Raw genomic sequence first — 24630 nt, 5'->3', positions numbered from 1 at the left:
TACAGACAACTTTTTTTCTTCTTCAATAAAATATAAATAAGCTGTTGACAGAAATTAATTACAGATCAATTAGATTATGCTGTGACGCAAGGGTGTTTCTTTGAGATCAGTGGGGAGGGGGGTTGAGATCTCCACCATTGAGCAACATTGACATTTTGAACGTCAAACACTTCATTTTCTGCATTCTGGTGATTTTTTTTCTGCAACAATTTGTGCCTTTTCTGCATCAAGTTATGGTTAAGTTGAGGACATTATAATAGGTATTTTGGGGGGGTTGCACTGTCCAGTTTTGATTATTGGGAGGTTGTAACCCCACCCTCCCTGTAAATTACGCCTATGCTATAACGTGATGATGTGCTTTGTAGTTTTTTTTTCAGTTGGTAACGAGCGGAACCAATGGAAAGAAAAAGAACCAATTGTGAATGCTACACGGAGGATTTTAAGTAACGCACAAGATGGACGTCAAATGTAGAAAAATCCAACATCGCGCAGGATATTTTTTTAAACTACGTTGATTTTAATTTGATTTTAAGTAACAGAAGTTGTAAACCTTGTTGCATCGTTTGTTTTCCTATAACTTAACGATAAGTAACGGTACTGACAAGAGGAGGCGGCTAATCCCGAGGCTTCTTATAGCACCATGGCACTGTCAACAACTGAAAGTTTCCCTGATGATATTAAAACATCACCTCCTGAAGAAAACTTGGCGTTAAAAGACGACATGTGTCCTTGTGTACCCGGGCGGACCAAAACCTCCACCGGCAGAGTTTTAACCGCGGAGGAGGCGGACAGACTCGGCGGTGAGCGGGCTCTGGTGTCCGACTTCAAACTGATGAAGTTGGAGAAAGAGGCGCAGAAAAACTGGGACTTGTTTTACAAAAGAAACACGACCAACTTTTTCAAGGACAGACACTGGACCACCAGAGAATTTGAAGAGCTCAAGGCTTGCAGAGAGGTGAGGAAGAAGGCAGGGTGCCGTTCCCTACATTTGCACCTGAAAGCCAGGGACACTACCACCAAAGAAACCAACATGTAACGAAGTTTGCCCCATTAAACCCCACTTGTAAACATTTACTATTATAATTGTTTAAGTGGTATACGTGAAATTCAGTGTCCCAAATTCCCTATGGACGATTCTACGTGCAGTTTAGTGCCCCACATTCCCCATACAATGTCCTTAGTTATGAACCTGCTAAACCACCTGTTTAAGAAGATCAACTTTGACTCTAATAACCACTCGTTACAACCAAGGTATGCAGCAAAGCATTTGGGCTACACCAGCAGAAGACCCCACCGGGTACCACTCATCTCTCCCATCTCTAAAAATAGGAAAATGAGGCTACAATTTGCACGAGCTCACCAAAATTGACAGTTGAAGACTGTAAAAATGTTGCCTGGTCGGATGAGTCTCGATTTCTGTTGAGACATTCAGATGGTAGAGTCAGAATTTGGCGTTAACAGAGTGAGAACATGGATCTGTCATGTCTTGTTACCACTGGACAGGCTGCTGCTGGTGGTGGTGTAATGTTGTGGGGAATGTTTTCTTGGCACAATTTAGGCCCCTTAGTTTCAAATTGGTTTCTTGAACATGACAATGAGTTCACTGTACTAAAATGGCCCCCAAAGTCACCAGATCTCACCACAATAGAACATCTTTGGGATGTGGTGGAACGGGAACTTCGTGCCCTGGATGTGCATCCCACAAATCTCCATTAACTGGAAGATGCTATCCTATCGATATGGGCCAACATTTCTAAAGAATGCTTCCAGCACCTTGTTGAATCAATGCCACAAAGAATTAAGGCAGTTCTGAGACGAAAGGGGGTTAAACACGGTATTAGTAGGGCAAGACCGAGACTTAAGACCCTCATCATTTGGGACACTCAGTTTTTGGAAAATAATTTGGGACACTAAACTGCACGTATACCTGTTTAAGTAATTAGTTGTATTAACTGTCATTACTTTGTTTGGGTTAAAATAGGTCCCCACACATTTTTCTGGAGAACATCTTCGCCAAACTTAATTTAAAAAAAGAAAATTCAATTTTTACGAGCCTTTGATTAGCTGCAAAATTACAAACTTGATAACACAAGACATATTAACATCGTCATGGTCTCCAGATAATTTTGGCATTTAAATAATCCATCAATCACCAATTTATTTCTTACATTTCCAACTTATACTGTGTACAGTACAGGCCAAAAGTTTGGACACACCTTCTCATTCAATGTGTTTCTTTATTTTCATGACTATTTACATTGTAGATTCTCACTGAAGGCATCACAACTATGAATGAACACATATGGAATTATGTACTTAACAAAAAAGTGTGAAATAACTGAAAACATGTCTTATATTTTTGATTCTTCAAAGTAGCCACCCTTTGCTTTTTTTGATAACTCTGCAAACCCTTGGTGTTCTCTCAATGAGCTTCATGAGGTAGTCACCTGAAATGGTTTTACCTTCACAGGTGTGCTTTGTCAGGGTTAATTAGTGGAATCTTTTCCCTTATTAATAAAAAAGCAAAGGGTGGCTACTTTTGAAGAATCTAAAATATAAGACATGTTTTCAGTTATTTCACACTTTTTTGTTAAGTACATAATTCCATATGTGTTAATTCATAGTTTTGATGCCTTCAGTGAGAATCTACAATGTAAATAGTCATGAAAATAAAGAAACACATTGAATGAGAAGGTGTGTCCAAACTTTTGGCCTGTACTGTATAACTGTGAATTTTGTGGAAGAAAGCTGCGGGAATAAGGGCAAACATTTTCCCTATAAGAAACACCATTTAGTATTTCCTTCTTCATTCGGAGCTGTGCATGTTTAGACATTAATAAGTGATGAACAGATGTTCTTTCTTTTGTCCTGCTTGGTTTGCAGTTTGAGTCCCAGAGGCTGGTGCTGCTGGAGGCCGGCTGCGGTGTAGGAAACTGCATCTTCCCTCTGCTGGAGGATGACCTCAACATTTTTGTTTATGCCTGTGACTTCTCACCACGAGCTATTGAATTTGTCAAAGTAAGATATATCTATCCATCAAATAGCTGTGAGTCATCTTTTTTTTACTTTTGTAGGTCACCTGAGCTCCAGGCTCTTTTCTAGTGAGACGCTGCTTTACGTTCACTCAGAACGACATATTTTTACGTGTGAGCTGACCAGTGTACTCAGTGTTTTTAGTCTCGGATGATTAGATGACGTATTTATGACACAATAATTATAATCCTACCAATAAAGCACCTTCATCTGCTTTCTGTTGACAGCAAAATCCTCTGTACTGCCCCGAGCGCTGCTGTGCCTTCCAGTGTGACTTAACAAAAGATGATATGAGGGAAAATGTGCCCGAGGGCAGCGTGGATGTCGTCACTCTCATCTTCGTCCTGTCGGCCATCCACCCTGACAAGATGAAGCTGGCTTTGCAGAACATCAGCAGGGTGAGAGGAGAGTCAGCCGGGGGGGGACTCAGTGCATTGGGACTCATTTCTTACTAATGTTTTCTCTCCTTAAACTACACCATGCCTTACATACACACATTAATGTGGCTGCTAGATGTGCTGCATGTGTCTGGTGGTAACTCCCCATCCGGTTTTTGGATTACAAGCTGTTTAAAATGGTGTAAAGTAACATACATGTGGCTTTAAGGTGCTGAAGCCCGGTGGCATCGTCCTGTTCAGGGACTACGGCCTGCACGACCACGCCATGCTCCGATTTAAAGCCGGCAGCAAGCTGGGCGAGAACTTCTACGTCCGCCAAGACGGAACTAGGTCCTACTTCTTCTCTAAAGGTCTGTAAATTAGTCTTTTCTTTTTAATTTTTTTTTATTTTATTAATTTCTGTGGGTCATCATGATTAGGTACCAGGAAGTACATCAAATAAGGGCGAAACAATGATAGATAGATAGATAGATAGATAGATAGATATGTATTTTTTAAGCTACTTTACTGTGCCAAACAAACAAAAGTGGTGAGCTTCCAACCAGCAGTAAGCCAGTTTTCACTGATTTTAAGAGGTAATAGATATGTTTTTGCTTGTGATACTGTATGATAATAGAATAAAGCCAGCTTAGTTCTTGGTTTTATTATTCAACAGTTGTTGAATAATATAACCAAACAGGCGGTATTAAATGAAATCTACAGCCGTTTGTACATAAACTACAACATGGGAAGGACATATGATCTTTCCACACAAGAGTCAGTTGTCAGATTCAAGTTCCTTGGTTTAAAGGCTCCATTCATATTTCTTGATATTTCATGACACAGCAGAAAATACTGTAACCTCCCTTCTGCATTGTTTCCATCTTTCTGAAGTCTGTCTTTTTATTTTATTTTTTTTTGGTCTGCTTTCAGAGTTCCTTGCCGAGTTGTTTGCGGACACGGGCCTACAACCTGTTTCTAACGACTACGTCCTGAGAGAGACGGTTAACAAAAAGGAAGGGCTCTGTGTTCCCAGAGTGTTCCTGCAGAGCAAGTTCACCAAGCCCAGCCAATCGCAGAGCTCCTGATGTCACTTGGTCTATATCTATTACCTCATAAGTCATGTGGAACACTGACATGTCCAGTTGAAATTGGATGGCAAAAGAAAAATAATATTCCGTGGGGGATTCGGTAGCCCTAACGTCACCTGGTTCCCTACATGCTGCTGTTTTTGAATCCATAAGACCATGAGGGAGATGCTGGTGGTTAAGAGACATTAATACTGCCTAGTCGCACTAATCAACTGATGCGTTTTGGCTCCTTCGCCAACAGATAAAGACAGTGTCGCACTGGGACTCTTACAGGTGGAAATATGGGGAACTATGTGGAACATTGAAACGCAAAATGCTACGAGGAGCATGACTGCTGTGCAAGGACCAAAGCTGGATAAATACGGAATCTCAGTTTAATTTACAATTCATGGCCTTCAACTAACTACTAACTAACTTTGATCAGCCTTTAGCATAACCAGGAGAAGTTCTCTGTAAGCCTTCAAATGTTGTTCTACTCTGAACAAACAGGTATTTCGATTGCCTCTAGTATAATTTTCTCCACCCCTTGTCCCCCCCGATGTTAAGTTAATGGAATAACTTTGGATGAGGTGAGTCCTTTTTTAATTTTGTTTGATTTAATTTTAAAACTTTTGAAAAAGGGTTCAACTGCATTGTGTCATGCCACACTTTGTCTAAAATATGCTCCTAGTGTTACATCCTGACTATGGTCCATTAACAAAAAGAAAAGTCAGCTGTAAACCACAGAGGCAGATAATAGTCATACATATATATCAATATTGTGACTTTTTCTAAATAAATGTATTGAAACTTTAGGTGGTGTCTTGAAATCATCCGATTGTCCGATTAGGGCCACGTGTAAATAATGTATTTGAGTTCTGAGTTTAAAGTTAGAATATTATTATTTATTTATTTTTACTTGTCACAGCTCTTTGTCAACCAAATGTTTTTGTCTTTTTAAATGTTTTAAAAAAATGAGAAGAGTCAGAATTCTTACTTTGTTGTCAGAATTCTGACTTTAAACTCAATACATTTTTTTCACATGTGGACCTAATCCTCTTCCGTAGATCCTCCTCTTCCTTGGCAAACTTTAAAATCAAATCAAAGATGTGCACTTTTTTAAATTGATAAACATTTTGGCATTTGAATTTATGTGGTGGTTAACTATAGAAACCGACATGGAGCCAGAAACAGTAGGAGGCGTTGCAGTTATATAAAGTAGTATGTGTCTTGCGCCTTAGATGACTTGGATGCACCCACAGTGTGCAGTCTTTTACTGAATGTCAAAAAAATAAAATAAATCACTTCCTCATAGTCCACAACAAAAAGACATTCAGAATCAACCACAATATCACATCACAAGTAGAGGGAGACCTGATGTTGGTTATTAGCTAACTATTCAGCCCATTATATTTCACAGTAAAATCTTTGTTCATAAGGGACAAATATATTCAGCATTCAATGACAATAAAACAATCCCTATATGTCTCCTCTTTTCTGGTTTGACATTAAACGTGTCGTCCAGAGGAGTGCGCTGTTGGCTTCAAGGTGCGGACGCGCTTAGGTCAGCTCGCATGGCAGTGCAGAGAATCATCCTTGTTATGATCTAAAATGTTATCTGTGACTCCTGTTGGTGATTCATAAACTTTGTGTACAGTCTGTGGGCTGAAAGCAGAGCCCTGCTACAGTATTAGAGACTTAATACAAATAATACATTTCATTTTATTGCTGATTTTGTATTTGGATAATGTATTTGGTAAGTCAGTGTGCATTCATATCATTGTATCGGTGATACAGAGCCGAGCATCTTGCAACATGATCTGAATATGGCTTCCTGTTGAGGCGCTGAGGTGAATGAACAAAGGTGTGAAATATCTCCGAGAGATAAACTGCGAGTTGACCGTACCTCTCAGCACGTCTAGAAACGTTTTGTAATGTTTGACCAAGTGCATTTCATGAAAGGTTATTAAGGATTACCCTGTTTAACATTACAAAACAACACAACATATACATTTAAAGCAAACAATCTTGTTTGACATTCCTATATCAAAAAGGTGAAAGTAAAATGTTGTTTCTCTTTGCAATAGAAATAAAACAAAAATCTCAAACGTTTATAAAATATAATGCAACAGCCCTGAACTGAATTTGTGCTGGGGGCGGGGGACAAAATATGATGGTACACTTTACAATATAATGCAATTAAACAACATGTCGAGCTGATGAGTCAGGGGGTCGCTAAAGTCATTAGGATACATTGTCTTGGCATTTATATTTGAAACAGATTTTGTGTCAATCCATTCTAGATGTTGAAATATGTCACTGACACTTGAGTTAATAGCATACATTTTATTTATATAGCACAGTTCAAAATAAAGTTGCAAACAAACAAAACATAAAACAGCAATAAAAGCATTAAATAAACCAAATCAAAATGGAAAAAAGGCAGAACCCATTAGAGCTGCATGATTAATCTGGTCGCAATGCAATTGGGATGTCACTCTCACACATAACACCCTTACACACCCCAAATATGTAACTTATTACTCTTCATCGGAATGTGTGTGTTACTTCAAACATGGTTTTGAAACGGCACATTCTCACTGATGCAGTTTCCTGTCCTGTGGTTTAGTTTTTGTAGCCCTCCACTGGTATGATGAAAAACAAATGTTGAAATGGAATCACATCTGTAAGTTTATTCTTGATGGCTATGCCAGATACAATCTCAGGTATTAAGGCTTTTTAACAGTTGTGTGAAGTTAATGATTTGTACGAAGAATAAAACCTATGTGAACCAATCAGATCTCGATTAACAATCAAAATGAATGCTGCAACTGATTGTAAAAAGTAAGAACTGCTATGCTTTGTGGGGATTATCAACATTGAGTGTGATTTTATAAAATCAGACTGTGACTTAAAATAAATCATATCGTTTTTAGGCTAACCTTGTTACGCCAATAGATGTGTCTTTGTTCTCTAGTTGGGGGTTTTCAGCGTTCAAATAGAAGTGAGAATGAGGTCAGACAGCTCAGATTGCAACAAACAAGTTCCAGCATGGGCATGTTCTGTTGAATCATTGCAGAGACTAGGTCCCTTGGCTTTTCAGTTTTCACTTTAGAAATGTGTGCAGGGCTTTGTGTCCCAAAAAAGACAGGCTAGTGCCATGAAAATTGTATTTCCAAATTGTATATTCTTATCTTGACATTGGGCACAGAACCAAATAATTTTTGCAATCCTGTCTTTGTCCCGATTGTGATATAATACATTTACTGGAAAATCAATTGACCGTTTGTTAGTGGATAAGATGCCCAGACACAGGAATGTCTCTGTCCAGAAAATTAGATTCCTGACAAAGCAAAATACTTCATTACATTAATGCAAAATCATATAGAATCTATTCACCAAACAATCAACCTAATACGAACATGGCAAAAATGTATATTCTTTCGCAATAATGTATCATATTGCCCACCCCTTCTGTAAATATCAGTACATCTAAATTGGTATTCATGTTCTACTTTGCCAATAGTCTGAACCATTAGACATCATTAAAGAGATATTTTTCTGATTTGAATCCAGCTCTGTGCCATGGCAGTGTGGGCAGTGTGTTAAGATGAACAGTGTTTGGCTTCACTAAGTTGCCAATGCACAGAGGAGCAGAGGGCGCCAAAATCCGTGTTTCGCGTCATCCGGTGCATCTCGGCAGACCTCAGCTGCTCTGAACTCTGTACACTGGTGTCACGGAGGGAAGCCAAACACTGTTCATCTAAAAACTCTGCCCACACAAAGATGACACAGAGCTGAATTTAAATCTGTAAAAGTATCCTTTTAATACAGTTTAACACTAAGAAACCGTCTGCTTTCAGAACTATTTTAAATCCATGTTAGTATTCAGGAGATTAACCAATTAATGATGATGTTCGATCAAGATAATAATAGAGAAAATAATTAGCTGTCTAGTCTTTAAGCATGGGGGCAGCGTCATATTGTGGATCTTTAATCTGCTGAGCAAAGGCCACAAAAGCAGTTACAAGAGATGATGAAACATGAAAAGACAAAAAGGAAGAGTTCCTTTGGAATAAAGCTTTTGTTCAAATTATTTCAATCACTTAGAATAGAAGAAAAGATGAGGTTAATCTTAATATGCTTTTGTAGGATGTAGCCTGGGGCAATCAACATTTTGGAAGATTTGAATCCTTTTGTGAACCGAGCCAACTCGATCAGATGATCAACCTGTTAGAGAATAGAATAGAGCAGAACAAGGCATCAGTGTCCATCCAGTTAAAAATGATAATATGCAATCTGCAGGAGTGATAGTCAAAGTAGCGTAGGTAGGTTTCATCCTCAAGGGAACATAAATGCCTGTGCAGAATATCCTAGTAATCCATTTAATAGTTGTTGAGATCTTACAGTCTGTGCCAAAGTGGTTGACAGGTCAAGCTGTGACACGGCCATACTGCTTTGATGCCAGTATATTTTACTATCTGCTTGTTTCAGATAATTTACTTTTTTCGTGCCTACAAAACTGTATTAATGATCAATTATGATGTCAAAACATAGCATAAAGTAAGTCCAACGTTTCAATAATGAGAACTACTGTGTTTCTCCTCCCCACGAAAATACCTTTGACAGTGATCTCGATTAAATGTCCCATTGCCGTCTCTTTGCTTTCATCGCATTCAGCTTTGCATTGGAATTGACCATCGTCCTCTGGTGTCAGGTCGAGAATCTCTGTCTCGATCTGTCTGTGTCTCACGTTCACATCATCAGTATCTGTCTCGTTTACTGTGGTGAAGTACTTGCTGGGGTCAGTCAGCGCAACACTTTGATTAGTGATATGGCACCATACAACATGCAGCAGACCGCACTGGTTATAGTCATAATATGCATTGCAGGATAATTTGACAGATGAGCCTCTAGCAAGAGTGAAGGATTCCTTTTTGTAACGGACCTCTAAGGTAACTAGAGCACAAAGGAAACAAAACAGAAAAGCCAAAAGTTATCTGGCAGTTTACACATTCTTTCAGTCTTAAAACGTATTGACTTACTTTAAATGAAAAGGAATTGTTTGACATTTTGGGTGATTGAGAAGATTGATGCGCTATATATATATATACGTAGACATTGTTTCTCTTTTCTTTTTGCAGGTTTGATACCCAAGCAACTATGCAAGTTAGACTGATTTGCCATTTTGTTTTAACTTTATTATTTAGTCAGAAGTTGCATTCATGTAAGCTGTTTTCTGTGTGGGATGGGGGGCAAATGGCAACCCGACAATGAGGAAGTTTTTGGTCCTGGCTGAGAAAAAATCTGGAACACAAGCCTCAGGAAAAGCGCCACTTGTGGATTTTGCTCTTTAATATTTGTACGTATTAAACAAACAAGATATACCATGTTAATTAGTAACCCTTAGAGGTGCTGGTAGGTGGTTTTTGTTACCACTGGACAGAGTCAGGCTTGCCGTTTTCCGCAGTTCCCATACTTAACTAAGATAACCGGCTACTGTATGTAGAAAGGACAACTAATCATTTCTGATCCTATGTTCCTGCTGCACTCCCAAGCCAAGTTTTATTTGCCAACTTTGGACTGAGTTAAACATTGTCTTCCAAAGGGAATTTGGTTTCTTTCAATATTCACATACAAACAAGGCTCCGTTGTAAACCACAGTGTAAACAAGGACTTGAAACTACCCCTCTTACTGGAATGTAGCAAAAGCTGACCAGCACTCCCTCTTCCCTCCTCAGAGAGTCTTTTTAATATCCACGTTTATTGGGAAGTGAAATGGCCCTGCAGCTAGACAAGGACAAACTCTGCTGTTCTGTCTGTCTGGATCTACTGAAGGATCCGGTGACTATTCCCTGCAGGCACAGCTGCTGCATGAGCTGTGTTAAAAGCCGCTGGGATGAAGAGGATCCGAAGAAAATCTACAGCTGCCCTCAGTGCAAACAGACCTTCACACCGAGGCCTGTCCTGGTGATAAGTTCCCTGTTGGCTGAAGCGCCAAATAAGACGAGACTTCACGTTGCTCCAGCTGATCACTACTGTGCCACGCCTGGAGACGTCGCTTGTGATTTCTGCGCCGGGAGAAAGTCCTGCCTGATGTGTCGAGTCTCTTACTGTGAGCTCCACCTTCAGCCTCACTATGAATCCCCTGCCTTTGAAAAACACATGCTGGTTGGACCCTCCAAATATCTCCAGGAGAAATATTGCTCTCGCCACGACGAGGTGATGAAGATTTTCTGCCGCAACGATCAGCAGACCATGTGTGTTTTGTGCTCCATGGGTGAACACAAAGACCACGTACACAGTCTCAGCTGCAGTGGAAAGGAATGAGAAGAGGGTGTGAGTCGGCACAAAATCCAGCACAGAATCCAGGACAGAGAGAAAGATGTCAAAGTGCTTCAGCAAGAGATGGAGGCTATCAATCGCTCCGCTGATGAAGCAGTGAGGGCCAGCGGGAAGATTTTCACCGAGCTCGTCGGTCTCGTCGAGAAAAGAAGCTCCGCGGTGACGGAAGAAATCCGATCCCAGCAGAAAACCGAAGTTAGCCGGGCCAAGGAGCTTCAGGAGAAGCTGGAGGAGGAGATCGCTGAGCTGAGGAAGAAGGACGAGGAGCTGGAGCTACTCGCACACACCGACGACCACATCCAATTTCTACATAATTACATTTCGCTGTCACATCTAAGCGAATCTACAGACTCCCCCAGATTACATATTCACCCTCTGCAATACTTTGAAGATGTGATAGCGGCTGTGTCAGAGGCCCGAGATGAACTACAAGACATTCTCTTCGGGAATGGCTGAAGATCTCGCTAAAAGTGAGTGAGGTAGATGTTTTACTGCCACAACCGGAGCCCAAGACCAGAGATGAGTTCCTACAGTATTACTGTCAAATCACACTGGATGCCAACACAGTTGACGCAGGGCTGTCACTATCTGAAGAGAATTGAAAAGCAACAGTAATGAGAGAGAAGTAATTGTATTGCAGCCACGCAGACAGATTCACTGACTGGCTTCAAGTCCTCAGTAGCGAGAGTCTGACTGGACGTTGTTACTGGGAGGTGGAGAGGAGCAGTGGAGGCATTTCAGTAGCCGCTGCATACAAGGATATAAGCAGAACAGGGAGTGAAAGCGGATTTGGTAACAATGACAAGTCTTGGGTATTAGGATGTTTTGACATCGGTTACATAATAATATCAGAAGTTCACTCTCAGGACCTCAGTCCTCCAGAGTTGGAGTGTACCTGGATCACAAGGCAGGGACTCTGTCCTTCTACAGCACGTGTCAAACTCAAGGCCCGCGGGTCAAATCCGGCCCCTTGTAAATTTTCTGTACATATCATGTTAATATCAATTTGGGTTCACAAACCACCTAGTTGTGCGCCAAACCAAAAACTGCAAGTATTATTTTAGCAATAAATAGAGCAACTTCTAATTGATCTTTGTTTTTTTTTCATTCTTAAATAATTTAAAAGCCCAATAGGTTATGTGTAATAAGGAATGAATTGAGTGAATGAATGTGAATGCTGCGGTATAAGCTGCTACACTGAGGTTTTTGTCTGCAAATATTTCATAAAACCAAAATGTTTTTAACTTTGGATGCACCCCTCAATATGCATTTGTTTATTTCCATGCTTATTTGGCGGAGACCGTACCGAGAAAATATACACTGCTGTCATTTTCACCCATAGTTCTACTCTCGCCTGCATGTTTCAGCTGAGCATTGCACACAGGTCATCCATTAACACACACATCATCTTGTACAAAAACATGCAATTACTATAAATAAATCAAAATATAAATAAAATGTATATAATGCGCTCCCTTGGTAAGGCAACTTTAATTGCTAGACACATTAAGAAAGTGTACATAATTACAAAAACCTTTAAATCACAATATAATGATACTTTGTAAGCTTTTTATTTACTATACTCAACATTTTAAGCTTAGTTTCCCTTTAGCTACTGTAACAGACAACAATTAGATTTTAACAAGCTAGACCAGCTATATCAAGAAAACAAAGAATTTGTGAAGCCAACATATACAAAGCAGTCTACTGACCTTTTTCCTGAGCACAGAACACATAAAAAGTCACCAACAACAGCACCGTAGGTCCAGTAAGCCAAGTCATTCTGGAAGGTTACGCTAAAGATGAACACGAGGGCCACAGCACAAGTTAAAAATGGCAGAGACAACACACTGGCACTCAGTTACTGAAGCTTTCACTGAGATGCATGGTGTGAGTGTGGTGTGCTTTTGTGTGGGTGGAGGATACGAATATCTGTGTCATTCTCAATCACTCATACAGCAGTGTTTCCATTCCCACTTACAACTAGCAACTTAGCACTTTTCTTAAGATAAAACTTCCCTTTGTAAAGTTTCGTTCTGCACCAAATGGCATTGCATACTACCATTTTCATGTTTTCTTGAATGCTGTTTCACTGATCAGTTTATTGGGATTCAACCAGTCATAAGAAATCAAAATAATTTTGGGGTATCAAGGATTTGTTTTAAAATGTGCGTTTGCTGAATAGGCACTGTATGTTTGTATTTAGTGAGAACACCGCTTCTTTATGTCTTAAACCGCTTGGACCATGATTTTTTTCCCTTACATTTTCCTTAGGCTATTTAGATTTAGAAAGTTAGAACTCAATTAAGAAAATATTACAGACCAAAATAGTACAACCCAAGACGGTAAGTTTTTCATCGCTACACCATCATTTCAACTTAAATATAAGATATATAATACATGTGAGATATCATGTTCATCATTTTATACCTGATTCCCAAAATTGAGCCTTATTTGATATCTTGACTTTGAAGTAAAGTTGTTTGGGCTTGCATAAAGTTTTGCTGCACAATTGAATGTTAAATTATAATAATTGTGTATTGTCCCATTATTAATAGGGCGTTTCAAAGACATTGGCCTCAGATTAAAATTGTAAACCATAATTGCTCTGCAATTTCCAGACATCAATAGTCACTTTAAGACAATATGGATGTGAGATCTGTGAAGTCACCCTCGGAAGACCATTTGCAATAGACAGAAAACATAGTGTGGGCAGGCAATGAGGTGGAGCCTGAGTATGACAAACCTCTTAATCAACACAATTGTGCTCAAAACCTTTTATGCATTATAGTTGCTTTAAGTTACTTTTCTCTTATCACTGGGGCTGCGAATGATTCCAAAACTTGACAGCTTATTTCGAAACAGACTTTACAACCCCCTACTTGCCTCCCTTCTCAGGCTCCCTGTCAGTTTTAGAGTTCTTTTTAAGACTTAACTATTTGTCTATAAAGCCAACAACTTTGGTTTTATAGACAAAACTGCCGCACCACATCAGATCTGCCCCCTCCTACTAGTCATCCCAGCTCAAGGGAGAACTCCTTTATTTGATTTTTTTTGGGGGCTTTTAAATGTACATTGCCAATACTAACTACCCTGGAAATCTAGAGTTCTCGCGAGAACACAATTTGAAGTTGCTCAGCGAGTCACTCTGGCATTCATTAATTATGCTCATTAACTATGCCCTTGTAGCCGAGCTGCACCAATCACATCGGTGTATCTGATATAGGCGGGCCAGAGTCGAGCTAAATAGATGACGACAGCGCTGCGATGTCGAAGTCATTAGTAAACATTGCAAGATGGCTACGGATGAACACCAGTTGTTTGAAACGGCTTTGGTCGCTACAATGATCGAGATAGACTTGGCGGGGGAGGAACAGAAGACGGCGCTCAAATCGGTCCTTTGTAAGAAGGACGTTTTTGCTGTTTTGCCGACCGGATACCGCAAGAGTTTAATCTACCAGTTAGCTGCGCTGGTAGCTAAGCGTATGGGGCTTAATCTTTCGGATTTGGTTCTGGATTTCCAGGCTAAATACTTACTGGCCTTTTACAATGTTTATTTGTTCATTGATTTTATCTTGATCTTTGGCTGGATATATATATACAGTATATATGCATGTTTTTGTTCTCTGTTGTTGACCTGTTTTATTCATGCACTTTTGTCATCTTATGTTGTTTAAAATGTGCTATACTGTACAGTAGAAATACATTTGACCTGATGTCAATAAGCTGTGTCTTTGTTGTCGGTCAAAAAAGTGATTATTGCAAAACTGGTTCATCTTTTTCCCAATGTTTCCAGCAAATCTGATGAATTTAACCCCAAAGTTCTGCTTTTTTAATTCCCTTGAAAAACAGGCATTACATGTGTTACTTCCTGTGCGTCAGAGGAAAAAAGCCTCAAAAACACAGAATGTTTGAACGAGAACCAATCACTGATTTTCTTTCTGTGGTTTGGTGACACAACTGTCATTGTGAAATTAGTAGCCATAGATGGGCACTGATGGATCAATCTACAGGGTGTGTGTAATCAGATTGATTAATCAGTGCCCATCTATGGAAAGGCAGATGGTGGTTATAAGTACAGTAGATTTTGTAGCCATCTCTAACAGATGGTTCAACTGTCAAAAGAATAGACATGGCAGACTACATCAATTCACAAGTAACTGGAGAGAGGAGTAGTTTGGAGCAGAGAGAAAATGTCCATTCAGGTCAGAACATTGTTTAGTTTTTTTACTAATGAGCTTTTATTTCTTGTGTTTGTATTTTCAGTATTTGGTTCTGAAACTATTGCTGTAACCTCTGTGTTTTACACAAATATTATTACATTACATGTCATGTCATTTAGCTGACACTTTTATCAAAAGCGACTTACAATTGCTATATATGCCAGTGGTCGCATGCCTCTGGAGCAAATAGGGGTTAAGTGTCTTGCTCAGGGACACATTGGTTGATGTATCGCAGTGGGAATTGAACCCAAGTCTCCCACACCAAAGGCATGTGTCATATCCACCGTGCCATCACCACCATTATATTATGGTATTCAAAACATTGTATCATTATGTAAAGACACCTGAAAGAAAGCTATTGGGATGTATGCCGTCTGTGACTGATGTTTTTATTAAGTTATGTGTGTTTATGGGTTCATTTGTTTGTAACATTTCCAACGTGTGTGTGTGTGTGTGTGTGTATTCTCCCTGTAGGAGGGTCAAAAGTCTACAGGGTTGTCGGTGTCAGCTTTGGTCTGCTCTGCATCATTCAGTCTGCTCTCAATATGTCTCTTAGGCTCCAACGAAGTGAGTATGGGCCTGCACCGGCCAAATGGCACAGCGAAATCAAAGTGCACCATCTTCGAGTACAGGACATATTCAAGCCTCTGGTATCTCCAACATGAATTGTATTAAGTGTCAATGCAGACAACAAACACAGCAATGAATCCAATGATTTAGGTGTCTTTTGCTCCTCCAATGAAGTTTTGTGAAACCTGGCGGCAAAAGTGTAGCAACAGCATCCTCCGCGTGTCGTAAATGTTAAGAAAAACACAGTATTGCTCATTCAAATAATCAGATTTCTTTCTCACTCGCTGAATGCAAAGTTTTTTAAAGTGAGTGTGCTTTAAGCTCTGAGCGAAACGAGGAACATCTTTCTTTTTCTTCTAAGTTGGATGTCGTAACAACCAGATCGGAGATATTGAGATGTTGAAGGACCAGCTCAGCCAACAACAAGATCAGATAATAAAGCTTCAAACTCAAAGAGAACTCCTGAAAATGAGGCTTTCTGAAATGGGTGAGTGTTCTTTTTCAGGGCCAACTTGGCTTTTTATTTTTATTTTTTACAGACAACCATTTGTCAATTTCTGTGCATATTTTCTTTCCATTTTCTTGAAAGGATTTTCCCTCTGTTGGTTCCTGTCCCGCCATAATCTTTTCTCCTGCCTTGTTGTGCCTTCTCTCTGTTTGTCCTGTCCTGTTTACAAGCAGAACAAAAACTCCAAGGATGTCCGCAGGGATGGAGGCTATACATGTCAAGCTGTTACTATGTTTCTACTGTGACAAAGACCTGTCAGAATGCCCAGTACGACTGTGAGAGGAGAGGAGCTCACCTTGTGGTTTTAAATGATAGAAAGGAAGAGGTATTGATGCTTTTTATTAAAATCCATTTCTGCTACATTCTCCTGCATCCAGCCAGGCACTATTAAAGCAGGTTGTTTTTCGAGAAGGCCTTACAATTTCAATGCAAGGCTAAATACTGTATATCCTTTTCTTATCTTGAGCTATCCTCTGAATTGAACTGACCTCATCAACCACCTTTGATGAAGCATATTCAAATCAAATCTTTACCACAAATCCCTCCCAACAGGATGCTCTCCGTGGTTTTGGAAGTCAAGTCGCGTGGATCGGCTTGAGGGCTCAACGGAATGCTCGGTTGGATTCATGGACATGGGTGGACGGAAGCAAACTGACTAATACGTAAGGCTTTTTGAATATTTAAATATTTTATTAATAACGTGATTACCATGATGTATCAAAACCCCATTCCTGTGCATATTAGATTATGCATAGTCTATATCTATGACGTTCCACTTCTGGGATTGCTCCGGTGCTGCCAGAAATTGTGCTGGATGTCCTTCTTATTGGCCATATGTCCATTACCTTCTGCTTTCTTTGTGTTGTAATTTTAAACTCTTGTGGATTTCTGAGGACTATGGATAACTGCTCCTCAGATCTCTGCAGGGTAAATCCAGACAGCTAGCTAGACTATCTGTCCAATCTGAGTTTTCTGTCGCACGACTAAAACAACTTTTGAACATACACATGTTCCACCAAAACAAGTTCCTTGCCATGGCTATTTTGCAGAGGCTCCGTTGCTCCTTCCGGCACTTGGCAACGCCCAAGACGATTGTGATGGGTTTAAAGAAATGCCAATAAACCAGAGCATGTTTTTCTCCCATCCCAGAATGCTGTGAGGACTAGCCAGACCCTCCTCCGCAGCGCTGTGAAGGAAGGTCTGGCAGTGCTAGACTAGATTATGCATGAAGTCCTGGCTGAGGCCACGCCAACTTCGAGAAAATGCTTTGAGATGCTCTCCTGTTCAGTTCATTACTTGAGTAAATAATTCACGTTCACATTACTGTTGTTCAGGCGGTCATATTCACTAGACAATTGGTGGAACAACTTCACAAATTCTAAACTAGCTGTTCTGTCAGTTTGACCCTGCCGATAGTTACAGAATGCAGATTGTCAGGTGAGTTAAACACATAGCAGATGTTTGGCTGACACTGAACGCAACATGCTGTAAACGTTGATATGGCAAACATGTTGCTTATACAGTATTACACATCCAGCAGATATGGAGCAATATTAGCATTCACTTTGTATTGTGTTTCAGTTTAATATTCACTCTCCTTTTAGCTCTGGTTTGGTCTCCAGGGGGGAAAAAAACAGGCTCTTTGGTAGCTAAGTGCTCCACTACGTTTAACAGCTAGTCTCTTACTTTGTTAGAGTCCAGGTGGGTAGGAAGTGTTCAGTGGGAGGTGCTACGAGTGACATTTTTTACATTACACATAGTCATTTAATTAATTGTTAATCTAAGAAAATATTGATTTGAGCAGCTTTAAAACTATAACAGATATGACAAAGAGAGAGACAAACTGGAACATTGTGCTTTGACAATTGATCGCGGAAAATAAAAAATAAAAATCAGAGTGATCAGAGTTTTGTTGAAACAGGAAATGTCCATCTGTCAAAAAAAAGGTGCCAAAATCACCCAAACCATAATCAAGTTATTATTTTAATTTTCTGTGGTATGTTCCAGATGATATGAAATGTTAATGTTTTGTAGTGACAGGATTCGGCAGCCAGTTGGTCAACGTTTGAACTGCGCCTATACCGGCACTACGAACTGGGTCCTTTCCTTTTGCGAAGAACAACACTACTGGGTGTGTGAGAAGAAACGCCTCTGCTGAATACCATTTTATGTGTGCTTTGTATGACTGTTGTATTAACTATGTGATGTTGTGTTTTGCCTCCGGCTGATAAAGAAATGTTAGTAGAAAGAGTTCTTGATAATCTTTTAAAAGATTTGAAATTCTTTTATTAGGAATAACCCCTTGAGATGTAGCATCTCGTTTTCGAGGGGGTTTTTAAAGGCAAAAATAAACAGTACATTCACAATTAGACAAGACATTTAACAAAACTATTTGAGGGGACCTCAAGAAAAACATACATCACAAACATGCATGCATACTGACAGACAAAAGACAAAAGCTCTCCATCACACCAAAACCACCCATATCCTCTCCATTCCAAACATTAGATATCAGACAATAAACAGTTAAGGCTTCCTGTAGGTTACTGTTAGAGTTTCCTTTTTTTTTTTAGCAGTGGGGGCAGGTCTGTCCAAACAACATTCATATAGACAGTTGAGAAAAAAAAAAATATATATATATATTTATATCAAACATGAGAAAAACAGTTGCAGCTTGTATGCAAATAATTAGGAAGAGACATCATAAACTGGTGAAAAGAGGAGATAGATCCAAAAGACCAAGGTAAACCCTTCCAATCAGAAGGGACTTTAAATTTAAAGTCTCTCCTCCAAATTTCTTTGGATATATTTGGTACCGAAAAGAAAAGATGGTTAATGTCTCTTAGGCTATAGGATGATCGATATAGAATCAACATTGATGCTTCACACACATTTTCAGCCCGGCAGCACAGAAGATCTCTACAATCACCACAGTTTCAAGATTAGTGTCACCATCTCAGCATCTGACCAAATGTCTCCCCTTCTGTTCTTGAGTTATGCTGTTGAATAGCTATGGAAAAAGTGTTTTTGCAGAACATTATGATGTCACAGTGAGGTTGACCTTTGACCTTTTGGACAGATAGACAAGAAGTGTGTTAGAAAGTTGTTGAAGTTAAATTGAACTATACAACCCCAAACATTGTAGAATGTAAAATTAGAAACTTAACATATAGAACCTAACAATAATAAGGTAGAAAACACTTTAAATACTTTCAATGCAGGATGTGAAGTCATAAGGGAAGTAAAATAGCATGACAATGTGTGTGGATGCTGTATTTAGAAGAAACTAACATCAAATGAATTTAATAAAATATCTGGTGAAATGCACAATTTTGGTTATCCCATTACAGTGTTTAAAGAAATGCTTTGCTGAAGAGTTCAATACTTCAACATACAACTTTCAGTCTCTGTATCATGAAGCTGATGCACATATAGCTGATGTATTTTTGCAGTAGGTGAGGAGATGCTCTTCCTTCCTTCAAAAGGATTTTATTTTCAGCCATGATGACATCCTGTTTGGGTACATGCAGTCAGTGAGTGACAGCCTACATCTCAGCCAACATGTAGCTAAATGTGTTTGTGAGTCAGTTAGTAGTCAGTTCTTTAAGGCCCAAACACAGATATATAAAAAGGTAAAATTTGTATTTTAGAACTCACTTTGGTGTTGAATTTTTGAATTGGTTTTGTATTTGATAAAGCACAGAAAGTTCACACAGGCAAAAATATAATAATTGTGTGCAAAAATGAGTAACTTGTGTTCTTGAAGTATTCATTTGTTTGCACTTATCAGGGCAGAACTTTAAATAATATTGGTACCACATGGGATGTCAAAGAGTCAACAAAATAATGTTTAAATCTGTATTTCATTTCCATATCTCTTCAAAAATGAAAACAAAACCAATAGCAGCCAAAGCTGACCAGTACTGCTTATTTGTATTATTGTATATAACTGTATAAACAAGACTAAAGGCATCTCAGTTTAATATGAACATGTGTAAACATTTAAAGTACAGGTCAGGCTGATGGAAATGTCATAGTTTTGATGGTATTTGGTTTTAAACCAAAGTATTGGACAAATTGAAATGTTGATCTGATGATAACTCAGTGGATCACCAAAGTTATTACAATTGATCCTGAAGGTAACACAAATGTTTGCATCAAATGGAGCTGCATAGATTAATTGATTAGTTGTCAACTATTAAATAAATCACCAAGATAAGAAAGAAACACGATTGACAGAAATTTGTCTTTGATAGGGTAGGCTCAAATTACATAAATTACATATAAGAACATAAACGATACATTTAGAAACAGTAAAATGATTGACAATACAAACAAACTGTGCAAAATGCAAAAACAGTTCAAAAGAAGCTTGCATGGAGCTGTTGGATGTTGTTTTTAAATCTATGATTTTCATTGCAAATGGGACTCTGTAGCGTAGTCCTGATGGTGAGATCCTGTGTGGTTATAGTGGCTTTCCTGAGTACTGACCGGGTGTGGAGTTCTGTTAGGGGGGTTTGGAGGGAGCCATTTATTAGGGCTGGGCAATATATCGATGTTATATTGATATCGTGATATGAGACTAGATATCGTTTTAGATTTTGGAAATCGTAATATCGTAAATGGCTTAAATGTTGTCTTTTCCTGGTTTTAAAGACTGCATTATAGTAAAGTGATGTCATTTTCTGTGTTACCAGACTGTTCTAGCACTTCTATTATTATTACCTTTAACCACTTAGTCATTATATCCACATTACTGAAGATTATTTATCTTAAATCTCATTGTGAAGATATTTTTTATAAGCACCAATTGTCAACCCTATAATATCGCAACAATATCGACATCAAGATATTAGGACAAGAATATCGTGATATCTGATTTTCTCCATATCGCCCAGCCCTACCAATTATGTTGCTGGCCTGATTGATTATCCGTGCAAGTTTTGTTTTGTGTTGGATGGTGAAGACATTGTACCAGGCTGAGATATTGAAAGTGAGTATGGATTTAATGAGTGACCGGTAAACCACAGTTAAATTGTTCTTGCTGACACTAAAAGCTCTATGTTTACTCAACAGTTGTAGGCGCTGCTGGGCTTTCTAATACACAGTCTGTGAGCTGTGAGAAAGACAGACATGTGTCCACCTATAAAAACATTGACTTGTTCAACTATTTTGATTATGGGTTTGAGTAATCCTTTAAGAAAAAGTAAGCCTCTCTTTATCTGGCCTCGGGCCAGGAGTTCATGCATAATCTAGTCCAGCATTGCCAGACCTTCCTCCATAGCGCTGCGAAGGAGGGTCTGGCTAGTCCACAAAGATTCCTGGATGGGAGAAAAACATGCTCTGGTTTATTGGCATTTCTTTAAATCAATCACAATCATCTTGGGTGGAACATGTGTACGTTCAAAAGTTGTTTGTCGTGGAACAGAAAACTCAGATTGGACAGATAGTCTAGCTAGCTGTCTGGATTTACCCTGCAGAGATCTGAGGAGCAGTTAACCATAGTCCTCACAAATCCACCAGAGTTTAAAATTCCAACACAAAGAAAGTGGAAGATAGCCAAATTTCCGGTGGCAACGGAGCAATCCCGGAAGTGGAACGTTGTAGATATGAGTAAGAAAAAGTTGTCAAAATCCTCTGATTCCAGCTTGTTAAATGTGAATGTTTTCTAGTTTCTTCTCTCCTCTGTTACAGTAAACTAAATATCTTTGAGTTGTGGGCAAAACAAGACATTTGAGGACATCATATTGGGCTTTGGACATTTTTCACCATTTTCTGACATTTTATATACAAATCAACTAAACGAGAAAATAATCTACGGATTAATCAACAATGGAAAAAAAAAACACCAATTGCATCCCAAGTACAAAATATCTTGTCAATCCATCCAATACGTTTAAATAATGTTGAACGAGGGTAATTGAAAATCCAAAAAACAGCTAAAACTATACTCCTGCTTTTTGAAATGTATATACTTCTATACTTCTGCTTTTAATAAAAGTTAACCCAAAAACAGCTAAAATTTATTATTGCTCTTGAAGACCACAATACTGCGTTTGATTTTGGCTTGTGAGTGCTGATGTGCTGTTAGAATTATATGATTGCTTAGAAATATAATCATGCTAAGCTTTTGTGTTACTGATATTACTATAAACATGCTTAGAGACATTATAGTGTGAATTACTGTGTGAAGCTGCCTGTCTGACCCCACAGTCGTGAAGAGGAAGTGTCTGCAAGAGGCTTCAGACGCATAAATTGCTTTGTGTATGTGTCTGAACCTGCACAGCTACCGTAGAAAGAGGAAGTGCTGTTGAGGCCCTGCATACATGCACTTGGGGGTTAGGCTCTGTGTGCACATAGGGGAGAAAAAGGTTACTGCATTGACCTAGTGATGAACTGAGCCGTTAGATTCTATGTTAGATAGCAAAATGCATATGCATATATAGGAAATATCGTCATATGAGATGTATCTACGTATATCCAACCTGATGCTTGCTTTAAGACTGTATTACCATGTAAGGTGAAACAAATGTGAAAAAACACACTGTGATGGGGGGTTGAACCCCAAGAAATGTACATATAAAAATGGGTGCTTTGCCAAAAAACGGCTCCCATGGACTTGTTTTCTGCTCTCTTGACCGATACCCTTGCTGTAGGGACCTCGTGTGTCTTAGAGCATTTTTGAGTGATTGAGTGATTTTGTTTTCTTGTTAACCTTTTGCTTTTTTAAAAAAAATAATAAAACCACCTGTGTTTGTCTTGAGCAAGGTGACCCAAAAATTTTTTTTTGCCCTTTTAGAAGACTTTTCTCCTTTTTTCCTTTTTCTCCACTTTACCCGTGTGAGCGGGGACAACCCGAAAGGGGAAGTGGTGGCCTCCTCTTTAACCGTGCGGTTTGCAGCAACCCCGGGGACTGATCTGACAATCAGACCTTTGATCCTCCAGCTGATCGGAAGCTTCTGTGACCAAGGCAAAAGTGGCTGTCCGAGTCCGTGTGAGTAATCAATTGTAATCGTTTGGTTGTAAAGATCTTCTGTGTGCTGTGTATTTCACATACGGGGGACATCTAGGTTGTCAATCAAAAGCCTCGTGTCTCGTCATTGGGTTTCCACCGTAGCGAGAACCCGTGAATGCGGTGGTGTGTGTGTCTCTCTAAAAATAATTTAAACCATAGGGAAGTATTTCAACTAATTCCTTTGAACCCATTAATATTTATAATACAATATTTATAGTATTTGAACCTATAATGTTTCAATACCTACGCCATTAACCATAGGGAAGTATCCGAAACAACTCCTTTTAATATAGGCTTAACCATGCGCCCGGCTGACAGTATCTGTAACGGCTGTACGGCTGAAAAGGGCTTAGAGGGCGAGGGTTATCGAGGGGGAGCAAAGGGGTTGGCTTTAAAAGAAAAAGTGATACCATGCCTCGATAACTGTCACATGGCTCCACAATAACAACCACAAATGTCAACCTCATATTGGTTTAACGCCTCGGCATCTACTCCAACAATTAGCTGTGGCGTTTGCAGCTAATTTGATCAGTGATCACATGTTAATTGACATGAGTTATTGCGTTGTCTTTTTCTCCCAGAATTTTCTGTGAGGTACTGAGCCCCCCTGGTCCCACTTTGTCATAAAAAATTTATTATAACTATCTCGTGGCCACGAGATACTATCTCGTGGCCACGAGATAGTAACTCGTGGCCTCAAGATACTATAACTCGTGGCCACAAGATAGTATCTTGAGGCCACGAGGTAGTGAGGGAACGTGCTGATCCTGAGTAGCAAGTTCTTCTACCTTCTGCTGTGTCTTATCAATAAACGAGACACTTAAATAGCACCATGTTTGGGGGTGCCATGTTTGTTCCATTTTGTCTTCGAACTTCCCGGTGGAGCAACTCTGTCCATTGCAGTACATTGGCACATTAGCTATTTTCAAGATTATCTTTTGGGCATTTTAGGCCTTTATTTATATAGGACAGCTGAAGACATGAAAGGGGAGAGAGAGGGGGAACGACACGCAGGGCGGAGTCTAACCCGCAGCCGCCGCATCGAGGAGTAAACCTCTATATATATGGGCGCCAGCTTCACCAGGTGAGCCACCCAGGCACCCGGCATTAGCTATTTTAGTGAAGATGTCCAGCATTATGTGTTCGGTGCGGGTCTGTCATAACAAGTGGATTAAAAGATGGGTATCCTTGCAACAATACTGTGTTGTCCACGGGTAAACCAGGGCAGAATGTTGTGGGGCAGCTTTTTATCTTTATCCAGCGATGAGGGCCGGCGTATGTGGCTGAAACCCTACGTCTGTTCTTTTCATTTTGTGGAAGGCAGACCATCAGACCAACACTCATACCCCGAGAAATGGTTGGGATATGTTACTCCTAATTCTTCATGACTGGCCCATCGACGCCCATCGATAGCACCAAATAATTAAAAATATCCCCATATGACTACTGGGGCCACCGCCGTATGTCATCTACCCACTCGGTGGAGTTC

At 39.5% G+C, this 24630-nt stretch overlaps 2 protein-coding genes across 3 annotated transcripts; both read left to right on the top strand.

Annotated features, from left to right (window-relative positions):
* Window positions 1-389: 389 nt before the first annotated feature.
* mettl6 (methyltransferase 6, methylcytidine) lies at window positions 390-7426 on the top strand. The gene is made up of 5 exons (XM_028580429.1): window positions 390-955; window positions 2884-3018; window positions 3261-3431; window positions 3640-3781; window positions 4344-7426. Exons 1-5 carry the CDS (start codon window positions 641-643, stop codon window positions 4496-4498), a joined length of 918 nt encoding a protein of 305 aa, XP_028436230.1. The 5' UTR covers window positions 390-640; the 3' UTR covers window positions 4499-7426.
* A 7510-nt stretch (window positions 7427-14936) lies between these two features.
* On the top strand, window positions 14937-18374 carry LOC114557832 (C-type lectin domain family 12 member B-like). Of its 2 annotated transcripts, none has more exons than XM_028581496.1 (6): window positions 14937-15030; window positions 15523-15615; window positions 15980-16105; window positions 16300-16451; window positions 16679-16788; window positions 18161-18374. In XM_028581496.1, exons 1-6 carry the CDS (start codon window positions 14958-14960, stop codon window positions 18282-18284), a joined length of 678 nt encoding a protein of 225 aa, XP_028437297.1. In that variant the 5' UTR covers window positions 14937-14957; the 3' UTR covers window positions 18285-18374. The 2 variants fall into 2 exon arrangements, with proteins under 2 accessions (XP_028437297.1, XP_028437296.1); XM_028581495.1 differs by having other exon boundaries at window positions 16297-16451.
* The last annotated feature ends 6256 nt before the right edge of the window (window positions 18375-24630 follow it).

Source organism: Perca flavescens, chromosome 6 (assembly GCF_004354835.1).
Source record: "Perca flavescens isolate YP-PL-M2 chromosome 6, PFLA_1.0, whole genome shotgun sequence".
NCBI classification, from domain to species: domain Eukaryota; kingdom Metazoa; phylum Chordata; class Actinopteri; order Perciformes; family Percidae; genus Perca; species Perca flavescens.
This window is presented reverse-complemented; position numbering and strand designations above follow the sequence as displayed.

Coding starts and splice junctions, on each gene's coding strand:
- mettl6 (XM_028580429.1), top strand. CDS start 641: ATGGCACTGTCAACAACTGAAAGTTTCCCTGATGATATTAAAACATCA. Junction 3,019..3,260: donor GAGCTATTGAATTTGTCAAA/GTAAGATATATC, acceptor TTCTGTTGACAG/CAAAATCCTCTGTACTGCCC. Junction 3,432..3,639: donor CTTTGCAGAACATCAGCAGG/GTGAGAGGAGAG, acceptor TGTGGCTTTAAG/GTGCTGAAGCCCGGTGGCAT.
- LOC114557832 (XM_028581495.1), top strand. CDS start 14,958: ATGGCAGACTACATCAATTCACAAGTAACTGGAGAGAGGAGTAGTTTG. Junction 16,452..16,678: donor TAAATGATAGAAAGGAAGAG/GTATTGATGCTT, acceptor CCCTCCCAACAG/GATGCTCTCCGTGGTTTTGG. Junction 16,789..18,160: donor GGAAGCAAACTGACTAATAC/GTAAGGCTTTTT, acceptor AATGTTTTGTAG/TGACAGGATTCGGCAGCCAG.